At 21.6% G+C, this 15,517-nt stretch overlaps 2 protein-coding genes and 2 pseudogenes across 2 annotated transcripts, besides 2 other annotated features; all 4 read left to right on the top strand.

Moving 5' to 3' along the window:
• Positions 1-597: 597 nt before the first annotated feature.
• On the top strand, positions 598-4,225 carry PBANKA_0300700 (nucleic acid binding protein, putative; the record flags this gene model as incomplete). Its single annotated transcript, XM_034565874.1, has 3 exons — positions 598-3,718; positions 3,821-3,903; positions 4,046-4,225. The coding sequence occupies 3 exons, from the start codon at positions 598-600 to the stop codon at positions 4,223-4,225; spliced, it is 3,384 nt and encodes a 1,127-aa protein (XP_034419891.1).
• A 1,850-nt stretch (positions 4,226-6,075) lies between these two features.
• PBANKA_0300600 (Plasmodium exported protein, unknown function) lies at positions 6,076-8,350 on the top strand (the record flags this gene model as incomplete). The annotated part of the gene is made up of 2 exons (XM_034565863.1): positions 6,076-6,177; positions 6,500-8,350. 2 exons carry the CDS (start codon positions 6,076-6,078, stop codon positions 8,348-8,350), a joined length of 1,953 nt encoding a protein of 650 aa, XP_034419890.1.
• Positions 8,351-11,203: 2,853 nt separating this feature from the next.
• On the top strand, positions 11,204-12,675 carry PBANKA_0300500 (annotated as a pseudogene).
• Positions 11,204-12,675: a sequence feature (BIR protein, pseudogene;~PIR protein, pseudogene).
• Positions 12,676-14,047: 1,372 nt separating this feature from the next.
• PBANKA_0300400 lies at positions 14,048-15,226 on the top strand (annotated as a pseudogene).
• Positions 14,048-15,226: a sequence feature (BIR protein, pseudogene;~PIR protein, pseudogene).
• Positions 15,227-15,517: the final 291 nt, after the last annotated feature.

The following is a 15,517-nucleotide window of genomic DNA, read 5'->3' as shown; positions in this document are numbered from 1 at the left end:
ACATTTATTTTGCATAATGTATTATTTATCAGTATAATAAAATTAATACTATACTAATTTAAATTTTGGAAAAAAAAAAAATAAATAAAAGAATAACAAATTTTGTATGCTTAACATGGATATATGTATATATGCAAATATTTAAAAATAATATATCCATGATTTATAGCACTGAAATAAAATGTTTATTTATCTGATGATGCAAATTTTATACAATATTTTTTTATGTTGTCAAAATATTTTGCATTTTTTTAAAAAGGAATTTTATTATTTTCCAATTCTTTTATTTTTGTGTGATTGTTTGGTTTATTTTTTTGAATTACTTGTATAATTTTTACTTTTTATTTTCATAAAAAAATGAATTATAAGTACATACATTTTGTATTTTTCATAAAAAATGGAGTTGTAATTATATAAAGTTTGAAACTGATTAGAAACTTTAAAAAAACGAAAAATAAAGCGATGTTTTATATTGTTTATGTTTGTTTTACTTTAATTTTTTCCAATGGTTTTAATATTATTTGACACTGTTATTATTTGATTGTTTTTTGTTTTTGTGATAAGACGGTGATATATTTTTTCTTTCTTTATACGAATATGTTTTATTTGTATAACAAAATTACTTCATTATCAACAAAATCGCAAGGTGGAAATGAAAAAAGAGATAATAAAGAAAATGTAACAAATTGTTTGGATAATAATATTGATAAAAATAAAAATTATGAAGAATGTTATAAAAAAGACGAAGATATATTTTTGCTATTTGAGGATACAAAATTTGAAAACTCAAATAGTATTAATAAAAATGTGAACCCCACAATAAAATTGGACAAAAATGAAGTAGATAAAATTGATCATAGGAATGAAAATAAATTAAAAGTAGATTTAAATAAACAAGATAAATTAATATGTGAAAGTGGAAAAGAGGATGTAGTGAGTTGGGTGGAATTCGACGAAAATAGCGATAACGATGATAATTTTTTTAAAATAAATCAAAATAATTTTTGCAATTTCGAATTTTCGAACTATAATGATAGCAATCATGAGGATAGCAAAGAAAAGTCGAAAAATAGTTTTCCAAAATTTGAAAGGAATTCAAGTATTGACTGGTCAAATATTAATTTGAAAAATAATACTAAGAGGTATTTGTTAGAAAATATAGAGGATGAATTTCAAAATTTTAATTTTGAAAATGAAGATTTTGATGATTATAGAACTAAGGATAATGAGGAAATTCCACCGAAATGTAATATAAAAAATATGAATAATACAGAAAACGATAACAATCAAAAGCCTTTAGAAAATGAAAAAATATTTAAAGAAAATTCAGATTTTTCCTTCCTTGAAATAGCTTGGAATAAATGTATAAATAATAATGAAAAATTGGAAAATTGTGGACGAAATGAAAAGATTTTGAAACCAAAACTATTTGATGACAAAAAAGTGAATGAAATAATGGAAATAAATGTTAGTATTAAAGGAAAAAATTCAGATAAAATCATTTCAAGTATTCTAAAAAAAAATGAATTACATGAAAATTCTTTTAATTTGATGGAATCTAATAATATGCCATATAAAAAAATTGATGAAAATGAAATTAAAGAAGATCCTTTTGTATTTAAATGTGAATCTTCATATAATAATGAAAATAATATTTGTGAAAAAATAGTGAAAGATTATAAAAATAAAGAAAATAGTTTTAATAAAAATATAATGCATAATGATATGCATACAGATTTAATAAAGAATAATATAAAGAATTCCGAAATAGTAGACAATGCAAATTTTCCTAATAATAATAATGATGATTTACCAAATTTCGAGAATGGAATGAAAGTTAAAAAACATACAGAACATATTGAAAGTAATTATTGCCAACAAAACGATGCAAAACAAAGCGACGTAAAGCAAAATACAATAGTTGGAAACTTTCAAGAGAATAACAATATAACCCCGAAAAAAATACATGAAATAGAAGAAATTAAAGTTAATTGTAGTGAGAGGGAAAATGATGTAGAAGATGTTATGAACAAGTGTGTTATGGAGGAATGTGCAGAATATAACGATAAAAAAAAATGCAATTCTTTTGATAAGTTTTTTTATGAAAACCAAATAAATGAAGCAGAAGAAACGAAAGAAAAAGGTAACATTGAATCGTTTTTATTTGAAAAAAATATGAGCATTATAGATGGTGAGTGTGGCACATCAGGGGTTGAAAAGATAAAAAAATTTCATTATGAAAATGCTTTTAATGAAAAGATATCCACAAATTTGTTAATAAGGAATAGTGATAATATTATTCAAGATACTTTAAAGAAGGAAGAGGAAGGTAAAAATAAAATAATTTTTTTTGAAAAGGCAAAAATGTGTAAAGATAATGAATCACTAAATAATCAAAGCAAAGTAAATTCTTTAATTGATGAAAAAATGATTGAAATAAATAATAATTCAAATGAAGGAGAAAATTGTGATGTTTTAGAGGAAAATGAATTATGGGTTGACAATACATTTATTAAAGAAACAAAATGCAATATAATATCTGAAAATAATATAAAAGAGTATGAAGCAGATGCTGTATTAAATGGAAATAACGAAATATTTGAAAAAGAAGACGATGAAAAAATACTTTGTGATAAAGAAAATTTGCATGAAAATGAATTGTGGGATGAAGATAAACAAATTAAATTTTCTGAATGCAAAAATAGCAATTTGGGAATTGTTATTATGAATAGTGAAGAGGAAGAAAAAGAGAAAGAAGAGGAAAAGGCAGAAAATATATTATGTGAAAATAACGAATTGTTTGAAAATAAAATGTTATGGGGTGAAAAAAAAATAATGAAAAAAATCAAGAGAGAAGATAGTATTGGAATTTTTACTTCTAATCAGAATGAAGAAAATATAATTTTAAAAAATAAAGAGATTGAAATAGAAAAATGTTCAGAAAAAAATGAAGTGAAAATTTATATTGAAAATGAGAGTTTACAAATAATATCATTAGAAAATAAAAAAAATAGTGAAATGAATGAAAATAAAAATAATTCTAGTTCATCCATAGAATTTCATGAAATTAAAAAAAAAACAAAAAGTAATAATTTGAGGTTTGACAAAATTTCTAAAGAGAATATTCATTCAAAAAATAATAATTTAACTTCGGTAAATCTTTCAAGATTTACTTATGAAAAAATAAATGAAATAAAGGCAAATAATAGAAAAGAAAAGAAAAGTGATCTAAATGATAATGAAAAAAAAACTGATGCTTATGATATAAGTTGTAATAATATGAGAAATAGAAATAACTTATGTAATTTGAAATTTAATAAAATAAATGAACTTGAAGAACATTTGTCTAAAGAAAGAAAAGAAATTATTAATTATTGTCAAGATATAGATAGAATAAGTTCTGAAAATAATAATTTTATACGTGGAAATGAGATAAAACTTGATTTAAATAATAATAACAATAAAAAATGTAATATAATAAGTAAGAAAGAGACCAAATTAAAAAAAAAAAAAAAACGAAATGATGATGTAGAAAATAATATCAATGGGAAGTTAGCTTCCATTACAAACAAGTTTGAATATGAATCAAATAGTTTAAATTTTTTGAAAGCATTAAAAGAGTTGCCAAATCTTGAATTTTTAAAATGTAAAGACTTAAACCCATTTTTGCGTTATTTTAACATTGTTTTGAAAACAGTGACTATTTGCTTCAATAATGGTATGTTTAAATATGTTACATATTTTTTATTCGTACACATTTGTGTTTTATTTTGTATGTGTTTATATTATATATATAACTAAAATTTTTATTTTTCGTTAGAATTTTTTTTTTATGTTTTGGCTGGAGACGAAACGGGATGTGCTTATGTTAAGCTGCGAAATGAATTTAGGGATTTATTTAAAGTAAGTGATATAAAGGAAAGAAAAGAAAATTGAAAAAGAAAATAAACTATTTAATATTGTCTATATAATTTTTTTTATGCATTATGGTCGTAATATTTGAATAATATATATTTGTACGTTTTTTATTATGTCATTTTTACAGGGGAATGAATCATTTATAATAGAAAATTGTTCTGTGATGGAAGAAGGTTTTCACATCATTTTAGAAATGAATAAATACAGTAATATATATCCATTGAAATATAATACTATTAAAAATATAAATAAACATATAAATTTTTCAGATGCCAAGTTTGTATCATTGTCTGAGCATATAATATAAAATGTATGAGGATATATATTTCATGTATGCAAACTAAAATATATTTATTATTTTTATGAAATATTTAATATTTGTATATATCATCGTTAAAATTTACGCTTTAAAGAGTAAAAATACAACACGAGGCATTTACATAAAAAAATATTTTGGGTTTTGTATAGTAACGCCATTATTTTTTTTGTATTAATTTCTAGTTTTTATGAACATTTAATTATCTGTAATATTTACAAATATCATATGTATATATTTGCTTTATTATTTTTTGTTATTTTTGAGAAATTTGATACGGTATATAAATTAGTGCTATATATAAGATTAAGTAAAATATTTTATTTAATATCATTTTTTTAATATATACAATTTTCAGTTATTTTTTTTGAGACTATATGGAAGAAAAACTAAAATAATATATAAATGTTTTCTATAGTTGCGTATGATTTTTTTTAATAAATATATATAATATCAATCCAATGAAACGAATGCAATATATTCATATTAAATTAATAGATTTTTATTCTGGTGTTTATTAATTCATTTCTTTATTTTTCTCTATACGGCCATATATATGATACGAAACGTATATTTATAGAGAATTAATATTAATATAAAAAGATAATGTATAAATTACAAAATTTATATTTGGCACTCATAAATATAACTATATATAATATATAAATTTTGTAATAAAAAAAATGAAAATAATATTATTTTTCTGTTTTATTCCAATATAATGATTATTATTTATTTGTTATACAAAAATTATATCACAAATATTTAGTCATAATAGATTAAGTTAGCTAAAGTTTTTATTAAATAAGAATTTTATATAATAAATTTAAACAAATAAAAACAGGCACAATATATATTTAGAACGATGGTGTGTAGTATTAGTAATTTTTATGACTAAGATTATTTATTCATTTCATTCTATTATATATATTTGTTAAAATAAACAATTAAATTTGGTTTATATATAAATAATAAAACATAAAAAATAATAAAGCATAATAAAAAATAATAAAGCATAATAAAAAATAATAAAGCATAATAAAAAATAATAAAGCATAATAAAAAATAATAAAGCATAATAAAAAATAATAAAATGCAATAAAAAAAAATAATATTATTATTATTAATAACAATGTCAGTATCCTCAGCATTAATATTAAAAAAATTGTATCTTTTATACATGTATATTTTTTTTAGCATGCAAATTATAAGCTTAATGAATGATCTACATTTTAACATCGGTATATTTTATTTTATTATTTATAATAATGTTTATTATATACGCCTATAATAATAAATTATCTAAAAATGTTTGCTTATTATTATGATTTTCTAGAGCCATGCGCGCATTATATTTGTGCTTTATGAAAAAATAATTAATAAAATAAATTGACATAAAAGAGATAATTTTTTTTTTTTATATAATTATAGAATAAATAGAAAAAAATGAATATAATTGTGTTGTTCTAAAATCGAAAAACAATGCTTTACATATTAAATATAATAAAATATATAAAATATGTTTATTTGTATTGTTAGTATAGTTGTAGGCTTTTATTCATATATTTTAACAAATATATGTTAAATATTATTTATTTAAATTTTTTTTTTAAGTTAGATAGAATATAAAGAAAGTAAAATAATGAAAGTACCATCTAAACATAATATATAAATTAGTATTTATTATTTTGTCATACAAAACATATGTAATAATTTGTTAATATTTTATAAAACGTATAGTAGTTGGTTTATGCCATCTATAAATAGTAAACTAAAATATACAAATATAATAATACTGCTAAAAATATAAAATAACAAAAAGGAATTTTACTGTTTTAAAAATGGAACATAAAAGTGTCAAAACATATAAAAAGAAGAATTTTCTAAACATTAAATTATATATTTTTTCCATTATAGTATTGGGGATTCAATATTATAACAATGTAAGTTGTGAAATATAAATAATAAAACATAAGAGTGAATGATATATGTATGAGTACATATATATTACATAAGTATGGCCTGTACATCTATATAATTTACGCATTACCAATATATGAATGTTTTTCTTTAAATATTCTATAAATGTTTTCATTTTACTTAAGTTTTCTGTTTATTATTAATGATATAATTAAATAAATATATGACTATCATATAATATTCTAACACTATATATTGAATCTCGTATTTGCTATTAAATGTGGTTTAATCCTTAGTTTATCTATAATATATACTATATATATTTTGCTTTTATCATTTCCTCAGGATAATATATCATTTAATAATACAGAAATAAATAATAACTCATCAATTTTTTCTTTTAAAAATGATCGTAATTTAGCTGAATCAATAAAGAATCGTGATAAATTAAAAATAAAAACAAAATATGCATCTGATGATGAATCCGAAGAAGAATCCGACGAATTAGAAGAAGAATCAGAAAAAGAATCAGAAAAAGAATCAGAAAAAGAATCAGAAAAAGAATCAGAGGAAGAATCAGATGATGAATCAGAAAAAGAATCAGAGGAAGAATCAGATGATGAATCAGAAAAAGAATCAGAGGAAGAATCAGATGATGAATCAGAAAAAGAATCAGAGGAAGAATCAGAGGAAGAATCAGATGATGAATCAGAAAAAGAATCAGAAGAAGAATCAGATGATGAATCAGATAATGAAAAAATAAAAAAAAAATATAAAAATAAAAAAAAAGATAGTAAATCATATCAAAAAATGATTAAAGAAAACTATGGTGATATTAAACCTAAACACCCAGCTTTTCTACCAAAATCTGCGCTGCGAAAAGGTAGCAAACCATCAATTCCTAATCTTCCATTTCCAATTCCACCAATACCAGGCATGCCAATGCCATCAGAAGATGAACTAAAACAAATGTTAAAAATGTTTGGACAAGCAGTGCCACAAGGACAAAAAAAAACAGGTCCATCAATGCCAAACCTACCATTTCCAATTCCATCAGAAGATGAACTAAAACAAATGTTAAAAATGTTTGGACAAGCAGTGCCACAAGGACAAAAAAAAACAGGTCCATCAATGCCAAACCTACCATTTCCAATTCCATCAGAAGATGAACTAAAACAAATGTTAAAAATGTTTGGGCAATCAATGCCACAAGGGCAACAAAAACCAGCCCCATCAATGACAGACTCACCACAACCAGACCCATCACAACCAGGCCCATCACAACCAGGCCCATCACAACCAGGCCCATCACAACCAGGCCCATCACAACCAGGCCCATCACAACCAGGCCCATCACAACCAGGCCCATCACAACCAGGCCCATCACAACCAGGCCCATCACAACCAGGCCCATCACAACCAGGCCCATCACAACCAGGCCCATCACAACCAGGCCCATCAATGACAAACCTACCATTCCCAATTCCATCAGAAGATGAACTAAAACAAATGTTAAAAATGTTTGAGCAATCAATGCCACAAGGGCAACAAAAACCAGTCCCATCAATGCCAAACCTGCCATTTCCAATTCCACCAATACCAGGCATGCCAATTCCATCAGAAGATGAACTAAAACAAATGTTAAAAATGTTTGGGCAATCAATGCCACAAGGGCAACAAAAACCAGCCCCATCGATGCCAAACCTGCCATTTCCAATTCCACCAATACCAGGCATGCCAATGCCATCAGAAGATGAACTAAAACAAATGTTAAAAATGTTTGGACAAGCAATGCCACAAGAAAACCCAGGAAGTAGCCGTCGTGGACATGGTAAAAAACCTAATAATATGCCCCCAATGCATATAAATCAATTACTACCAATAATGAATATGTTAGGTTTACCAAATGTAAATACTTTTAATAAACCGTCGTCAGATACAAAATGTGATTGTTCTGATTGCAGAAAAAATGCAAAAACAATGAGTAAAGGAAAAAAACGTAAACGACGTAATCTAAATACGTCTATTGCATCAAACATTGTTAAACATGCCGTTGGATATATTCCAGTAATATTACCATTAATTCCAACATTATTGTTGATGTTTTCTGGAACTAGATTTACATATGTAGTATTGTATACAATGTCTTTAATAAAGGATGCCTACAATTTTATACAAAATAAAGGAATTTTTTAAAAAGTTAATTATTAAATAAAACCCTATGGATGGGTAAATAATACTAAAATGGCACAGTATTTCTTATATGTATTTCAAAAAATATTAAACATTTTTTTTGTAATTTGTCGAATTAAGATTATTATGTTTTTTTTATTAATTTAAATTCATATATTTTAAATGAGCCTTAATTAATCTATACTATTTATAAAATTATCAAATTTATGTAACAAGTAAAATAACTCATTTTTCTATTTTTATGGCATCATTTTAAGGCTGATATCAAATATAATTTATGGCTAAATTCCGGTGCTTATCGGATTTTTAAAATGTAACCGTATTTATTTTTCTATGCATGTATATTAAATGTATATAAGTAATACCTTATTAATCTAAGTAATATGTTTATTATAACCCCCGATTTAAACTTTAAAATTAATTATGACTTTTCCAAAAAAGGAGAAAACATTAAAAGAATCATATAAAATTTTTTTTTTCATAATTTATAATATTTTTTTCTGGCTTGTTTATATAACTTAACTATGGCTATAGTATAACATCTATGATTTATTTTTTAATATAAAATGTTGTATGTCCATATATAAGACTTCCATTATGCTAAATCATAATTGGCTACTATTTAAAAAATTGTAATAATTATATTTTTGACTGTATTATATATATTAATAAAAAAAAGAAACTATATATAGTAGACAAATTTGTTTAACTATGTATTATAAATAATATTATTTTGTTGGATTTTTAATTAATATGAACAGGCATGAGTTTTATTTATATAATATAAAGCCTTAGTATACATTCGTCATACAATATTTTTTAAGTTGTTTTGTTTTGAGGTAAATATCAATATAAATTTAATTTTATAATATTAATAATGAAATATAACGTCATATATGAATCGAAATATATATACTTCTATTATAAATGAGCATACCACCCTATATAATCATTTTCTATATTTAAATTCAATTCATTATTGTTCCTATTTTTTATATTGAAAATTAATTCACTATAATTATATATCATCAAATATATATATTTTTTGTTCCGAGCATATTCTTCAATAATTAAAAAAAATTAGATATATAAAACTAACATTATATATTATGGCGTATATCTATATGAATACTTAACTTATTATATTAATAATTAGGCATTGAATTATTATTGATATGAACACTACACCGAATTATTACTTAAATATGAATATCATAACATAGATGTAGAGCAATACATTGTATGCGTATTATTAATATCTCTATATGTTATTATACATATAATTTCATAAACTTACATTAAAAATTATGTATTTTTACGAAAAATATTTATATTCATTTAAATTTTATATTATATAAACAATTTTCACTGGATACATTAATTATATCTCTGTATTATACAATGAAATAATAAATAAATCGGTTATTAAATACAAAAAAATGTATATCATTTTTATTTTATCCAGTTATATGAATGTAAGTTCATTATATATTATATAAGTTTGTAATCAGATTTAAATCTTGTGTAAAAATAATGAAATATTTTAATGTGTATATTTTATAATTAACTGTACTTTCAATGTGAAATTACAACTACTAAAACTACCAAGTAAAATAATGTGAATTATATTAATTATTATTTTTTTTCATTAAAATTATGTTATTGTACATCAAAGAACAAATAATATTTAATTATAACCATATACAATATATTTTTAGATTCTTATTGACAAATATGAGAATGTTAATTATATATTATAGATGACTGTATCTCTACGATATAACCTATTGCTACTTTCGAATATATAATGCAACGTTATGATATTATATATAGATGCATATATCATTGAAGATTATCATAAAATATCCATTTGTAAATTTTATAGAATACTTATAAGAAAAAATAATAGTAAATAACAGTATATATGAATATTGTAAACTGCATTTAATAAATAAGAAAGAAAAATAAACATTAGAATATGAAAAGGAATATTAAAATATAAAAGAAATTAGAAATAATTAACTAATAATAAAAATAAAAGAAAATTAAATTGAAATAATTATATTTATTTTTATTTTATAATTTAACATTAAATTCCTTATTATAATATTTTTTTTAAAATGTTCACCCCAATTTATATATTAAAATAAATTTAGAAATAAAAGTATATTTGCATGTAAATAATGATATTATTATTCTATGATATTTTTTTAGGTTATCTATGTTGACTAAAATAAATATATTATATATCATTTGTTTATAAAACTAAATTAGGGTAATTTATGTTTCAAGTATTATAATTTAAAAAAAATGCGTTTTATATTTGATAGAAAACATATTAAAAATATAAAATATGTTATATGGAATAATATGATATATAAATTTATTATATAAAATAATGAAATACACATATTCTATTAACAATTCTAGTAATAATATATTTCTCGTTCATTATATATTTATAGTATTATCGTTTTGAAAAAATATTTTTAAAAAACATAAAGAACACATCTTTGGTACTATCTGTAGATCTATAAATATAAGGATATATTTTTTATTTAAACTTATTAAAATAACACAAAATATTATATAATTGGTGTTAACTATGATATTATTAAAAGTGGTGATATTATGAATTAATTTAATTTTATAAATATAGGAAAATTGTTTTAAACAAATATTTTTTTTAAGTATTTGGCTATATGCTGACAAAGAGTAAATATTATGGTACTGCATTGTATTATTATATCATATTAATATAAATTTTAAATAACCAAAGATATTTTTAATTATATAGAGCCCAAGTAACTATAAAATTTATTTTGATATACTATATATATTTTATGTAAAAATAATATGATACCGCATAGTCTACAAGTAAAAATTATAATCTATTATAATGTCTAAGGATGCGGAAAGTCCATATTTTTTAATAACATTTTACCCTTTATTTTTTTTATTTTAAATTGCTTATAAATTATAATTAAATTTTATTTTAATAGTATATTCATTAATACATGCTTTATTAATTTTTAAAATATTTTCTTAGTGTGAAACATTTTCTAAGGTTAATAAGCATTTTTCAAATATAAGTCCCGATTTTAGTAAATTTAATTTTACTAATGGATTACACATGTTATATTCACTTTATGATCAGACATAAAACACAGACAAATTTAATTCTTATTCTGAAGAAATTGGCACTTTAGGTATATGGTTAATTCAAAAATTATTAGTTATTTATAAGGGGACTTTAATTTACGAAAATTATAGTAATTATTATGAGTATATTATGATGCGTTTGAGCCATAAAACATACGTCATGAAAAATGATGGCAACTTCTGTCTAAATCCATCTTATAAAAAACAGTTAGATGCGTTTTCATTGAAATTGAATTATTCGTTTTTCTTAGATTATAATACTAAATACATTAGACAGCTTAATATGTTATTTGATAAAGTATGCAATATAATTAATGAATATGCAGAAAATGATTGTTCAAACAAAGATGTTGTGCATAGTTCTGTAAAATGTATGAATATGTATAGAATCTTTTATAACACTCTTAACAAATGTATTTCGCATTTTTATTTATTGAAAAATTTAAAAAAATATTGCAACAAATTTATAATTTATTATGTTAATGATAATATAAATGAAAAAAGAAATTGTAATTTGCATACAAAATTAAAAAAGATTGCAAATTGTAATGAAAACAATTCATATTTTAAAAAAACTTCTGAGGAATTGGGGCATCAATGTTCAAAATATCAAAATATTAATTCATATAGTGGAAGAAAAAATTCGATGACTATATTAGATGATTCAAAATATGTATTAAAATATTTGAATACATCAGATAATAAAAAAGAAATAGGAACAAAAGAATGCTATAAAACATATATTGAATCACTTAATTCACAAAAAAAAACATGGGATTGAATCAGGAAACCGATCAGAAATACCATTGTGTGAATTAAAAAATACAAAGAATACCAAAGATAGAATGTGTGAATTAGTATACCGTATGAAGAAATTAAATCCTGGAATAGGATTAAAACAAAATGGATCCCCATTAATATGTTGTACAAATATTTATAACGAAGATAGGATAAAGAATATTGCAATAATAGCCATTTCAATATTCATTGTTTTATCAATTGTGTATAAAGTAAATAATATGAAATTAGTAAATATAACATTTTTAAAATATTTCCTCACTACAATATATTATATATTTTCATAATTTTTGTATTAGTATTTATCACTTGATTGTGCAGAAAAAATGAAGAAAAAAAAAGATGAAAAAGGTTATAAAATCGGTTAATGGGAAAAAAATGAAAAAAAAATACAAAGATGTTCTATGAGAAAGGATTGATGCAGATAATTGTGAATTCAGTTAGTGAAAAAGGCCAAAGAGATTGATTATAATTCAGTTTCAAAAAAAGTATATTATTAAATATATCCGTCCAGAGCCTATATTATTTATTATGCTATCTTTTCCGTTGGTTTGTTTTGTACATAAAAAAAATAAGATTCCTTAGAATGATAAATTTAATTAATAGATTATGTTTTTTGTAAAATGATAAATTCATAGGTAGAAGACTCTGAATTTAAAAATCAACATAAATGTTAAACAATAATAAATTCGTTTATTATTATAAGTAATCAAACTCATTAAATTGATTAAAATATATATTTACGTAATTTTTTAATGCATAATTAAATATTTTCTTGTTCTATATAAATATGATGTTGTTCGTGTGATTCGTTTATTTTCCATATATAATTTTTGTTCTATAATTCAAAAAAATATTTTTTACAAAATTTGTAATTTTTTCTGACAAAAATAATAGTAAAAATGTTTTAAATGCGAAAGTAATCCCTCAATTCTTTCCAGATGTTACATTATTTATGTTCTATACAAGCTCAATAAAAGTTATATAAAAATATATTTTTTAACTTTTAAAATGATACTATAATGATCTGTTTCTATTCACTGAAATAGTATGTATATAATAATAAAAGTTTTATGCAATATGCTTTTGTATAATATAAATTGAATTACATAGAAATAAAAATGTTATTAGACGCATTAAAATGAATTATAAATTTATTTATATTGATTAAAAATAATCTAAATTTATGTAATTTTCATTGAAAATGGAGCATATAGCTTATTTTGTAAATGTTATAATTTTAGAAAATGACTATTTATATACTTTTAAGGATTATAGTAATAATATAACTTTTTATTTTTTAAATTTATGCAGTATTTAAGTTTTAGAAAAGGTTCTACTAAAAAAGAAGATGCTATGTTTTTCTATGATCAAAAATATATACAAGGAGATATACTTTAAATTATTTACAAAAGTATATCCATTTTTATAATAAAGTTATACCAGATGTTAGTTAGAATAGCATTTTTTGTACAAAATTCATTATATTTATATTTAGTCAAAAATGTATTAAGAAACCCTCTAAGGTAATTTATATAATTATCATAAACAGAAATGTAAAGTTTCTTTAGTAATCTTATTATTTTATATTAATTTAATTATTGAATAAATTATAATATATTTAACTACAGACAATTGATATTTATAGGATTAAACTATTTGCGTCACATATTGGGGGAAGTGTATATAAAACAGCATGATTTTACTCAATTTGCAAAACAAAAATGAAATTTCATTATAATGGCTGTACGTTTCATATATTATTTTTTTTAGCAATATATATATTATTGGATTATTTGATAATTTGTTATATATATATTACTAATAAATTTAATTTTAATGGTATTTTGTTAATTTTGTTTAAAATTGATTCATAGTGCCAAAGGTTTAAATTTTCAGGAGGGTTTTTCGCGATGAATTGAAATAATCTGAAGAATATGATTTTAATAGTGGATTTTTTAATGAATACTGCCCTAATAAGAATTGTGACAGTGATATTAATAAGATTAATGTTGTCTGTTTATGGTTATTTAATAAATTTTATGGTAACAGTGGTAAATTTTCGATAAATGCAAATTATAAGATTGATATAGTTGTATACTTTATGATGTGGTTAGGCTATAAGTTAAATCAAAAAACACAAAGCGGAATCAACAAGTTTAAAGATTTTTATAGTAATCATATGGAAAGTGTCAATGAGTATAAACATAATATAGCTGATGCTAAGGAATATACAAGTTATATAGATCTTATAAATAAAAAAAAAGAATTGATGAATATTTCTAATGAAAATATTTCTAAACTTTATGAATTATTTATAATCTTATGCAATACGATTAATAATGCTGGTAAAAAAGACGATGGCGAAACACATTTAAAATATACTAATAATTTGGTTAATAAACATAATGAACTTAAGAATGATTCTAATAATATTAAAGATTATTCATATAATAAAATACTGTCTATATTATCAAATTATTATACTTCTTTTAAAAATACTTATATGATTCTAATATAAGAAATAAACTACCAAGCCGTATAACGAAAAAAACAACAACACAAGTTTCTGGATCAAGTCCTAAAGGAACATAAAATGATTCTTTGAGTGAAACACTACCACCAAGTACTCAAAATGAAGCATCAATTTCTGAAACTGATGTATCAGATTCTGAAAAAACACTATTGAGTTCATTGGTAATAAACAAACTAATTCCAATTTCATTTATATTGGTTGCAACAATAATTTTATTAGGAATTTCATATAAAGTAAATAATAAGTCAATAAAAATATATTCAGCACTAAGTAATTTATGAATATAAATAAATTATACATTTTTTAATTTTTTATATTAGTATTCGTTATTTGGATTTCGGAAACGATCTCAAAAGCATTTAAGAAAAAAACTAAAAAAATAAAGAAGAAAATAAATCACTAATATATGTTCCGAAGATCAGTGACTATTTCAGGAATAATAATAATAATAATGATTTATATATTTAAGAAACATTATATTTGGAAATACTTAATTTTTAATAATTTGATATAGTTTTTATGTTGTGAGTCAAAATTGTGTTTGTGGAACCCGTGTTTGTGTTAGGGTTAAGTACCATGTTGTATTTAATTTTTAATAATTTGATAATATTTATTGGTATGTAAATGTTGATCAAATATATTTACCATTTCCGTATGTTTAATTTCTGGCAGAA

The sequence above is a fragment of the Plasmodium berghei genome (genome assembly GCF_900002375.2).
Source record: "Plasmodium berghei ANKA genome assembly, chromosome: 3".
In the NCBI taxonomy this organism is placed as follows: domain Eukaryota; phylum Apicomplexa; class Aconoidasida; order Haemosporida; family Plasmodiidae; genus Plasmodium; species Plasmodium berghei.
The sequence above is the reverse complement of the archived record's forward strand: the minus strand, read 5'-3'. Positions and strand labels throughout refer to the sequence as shown.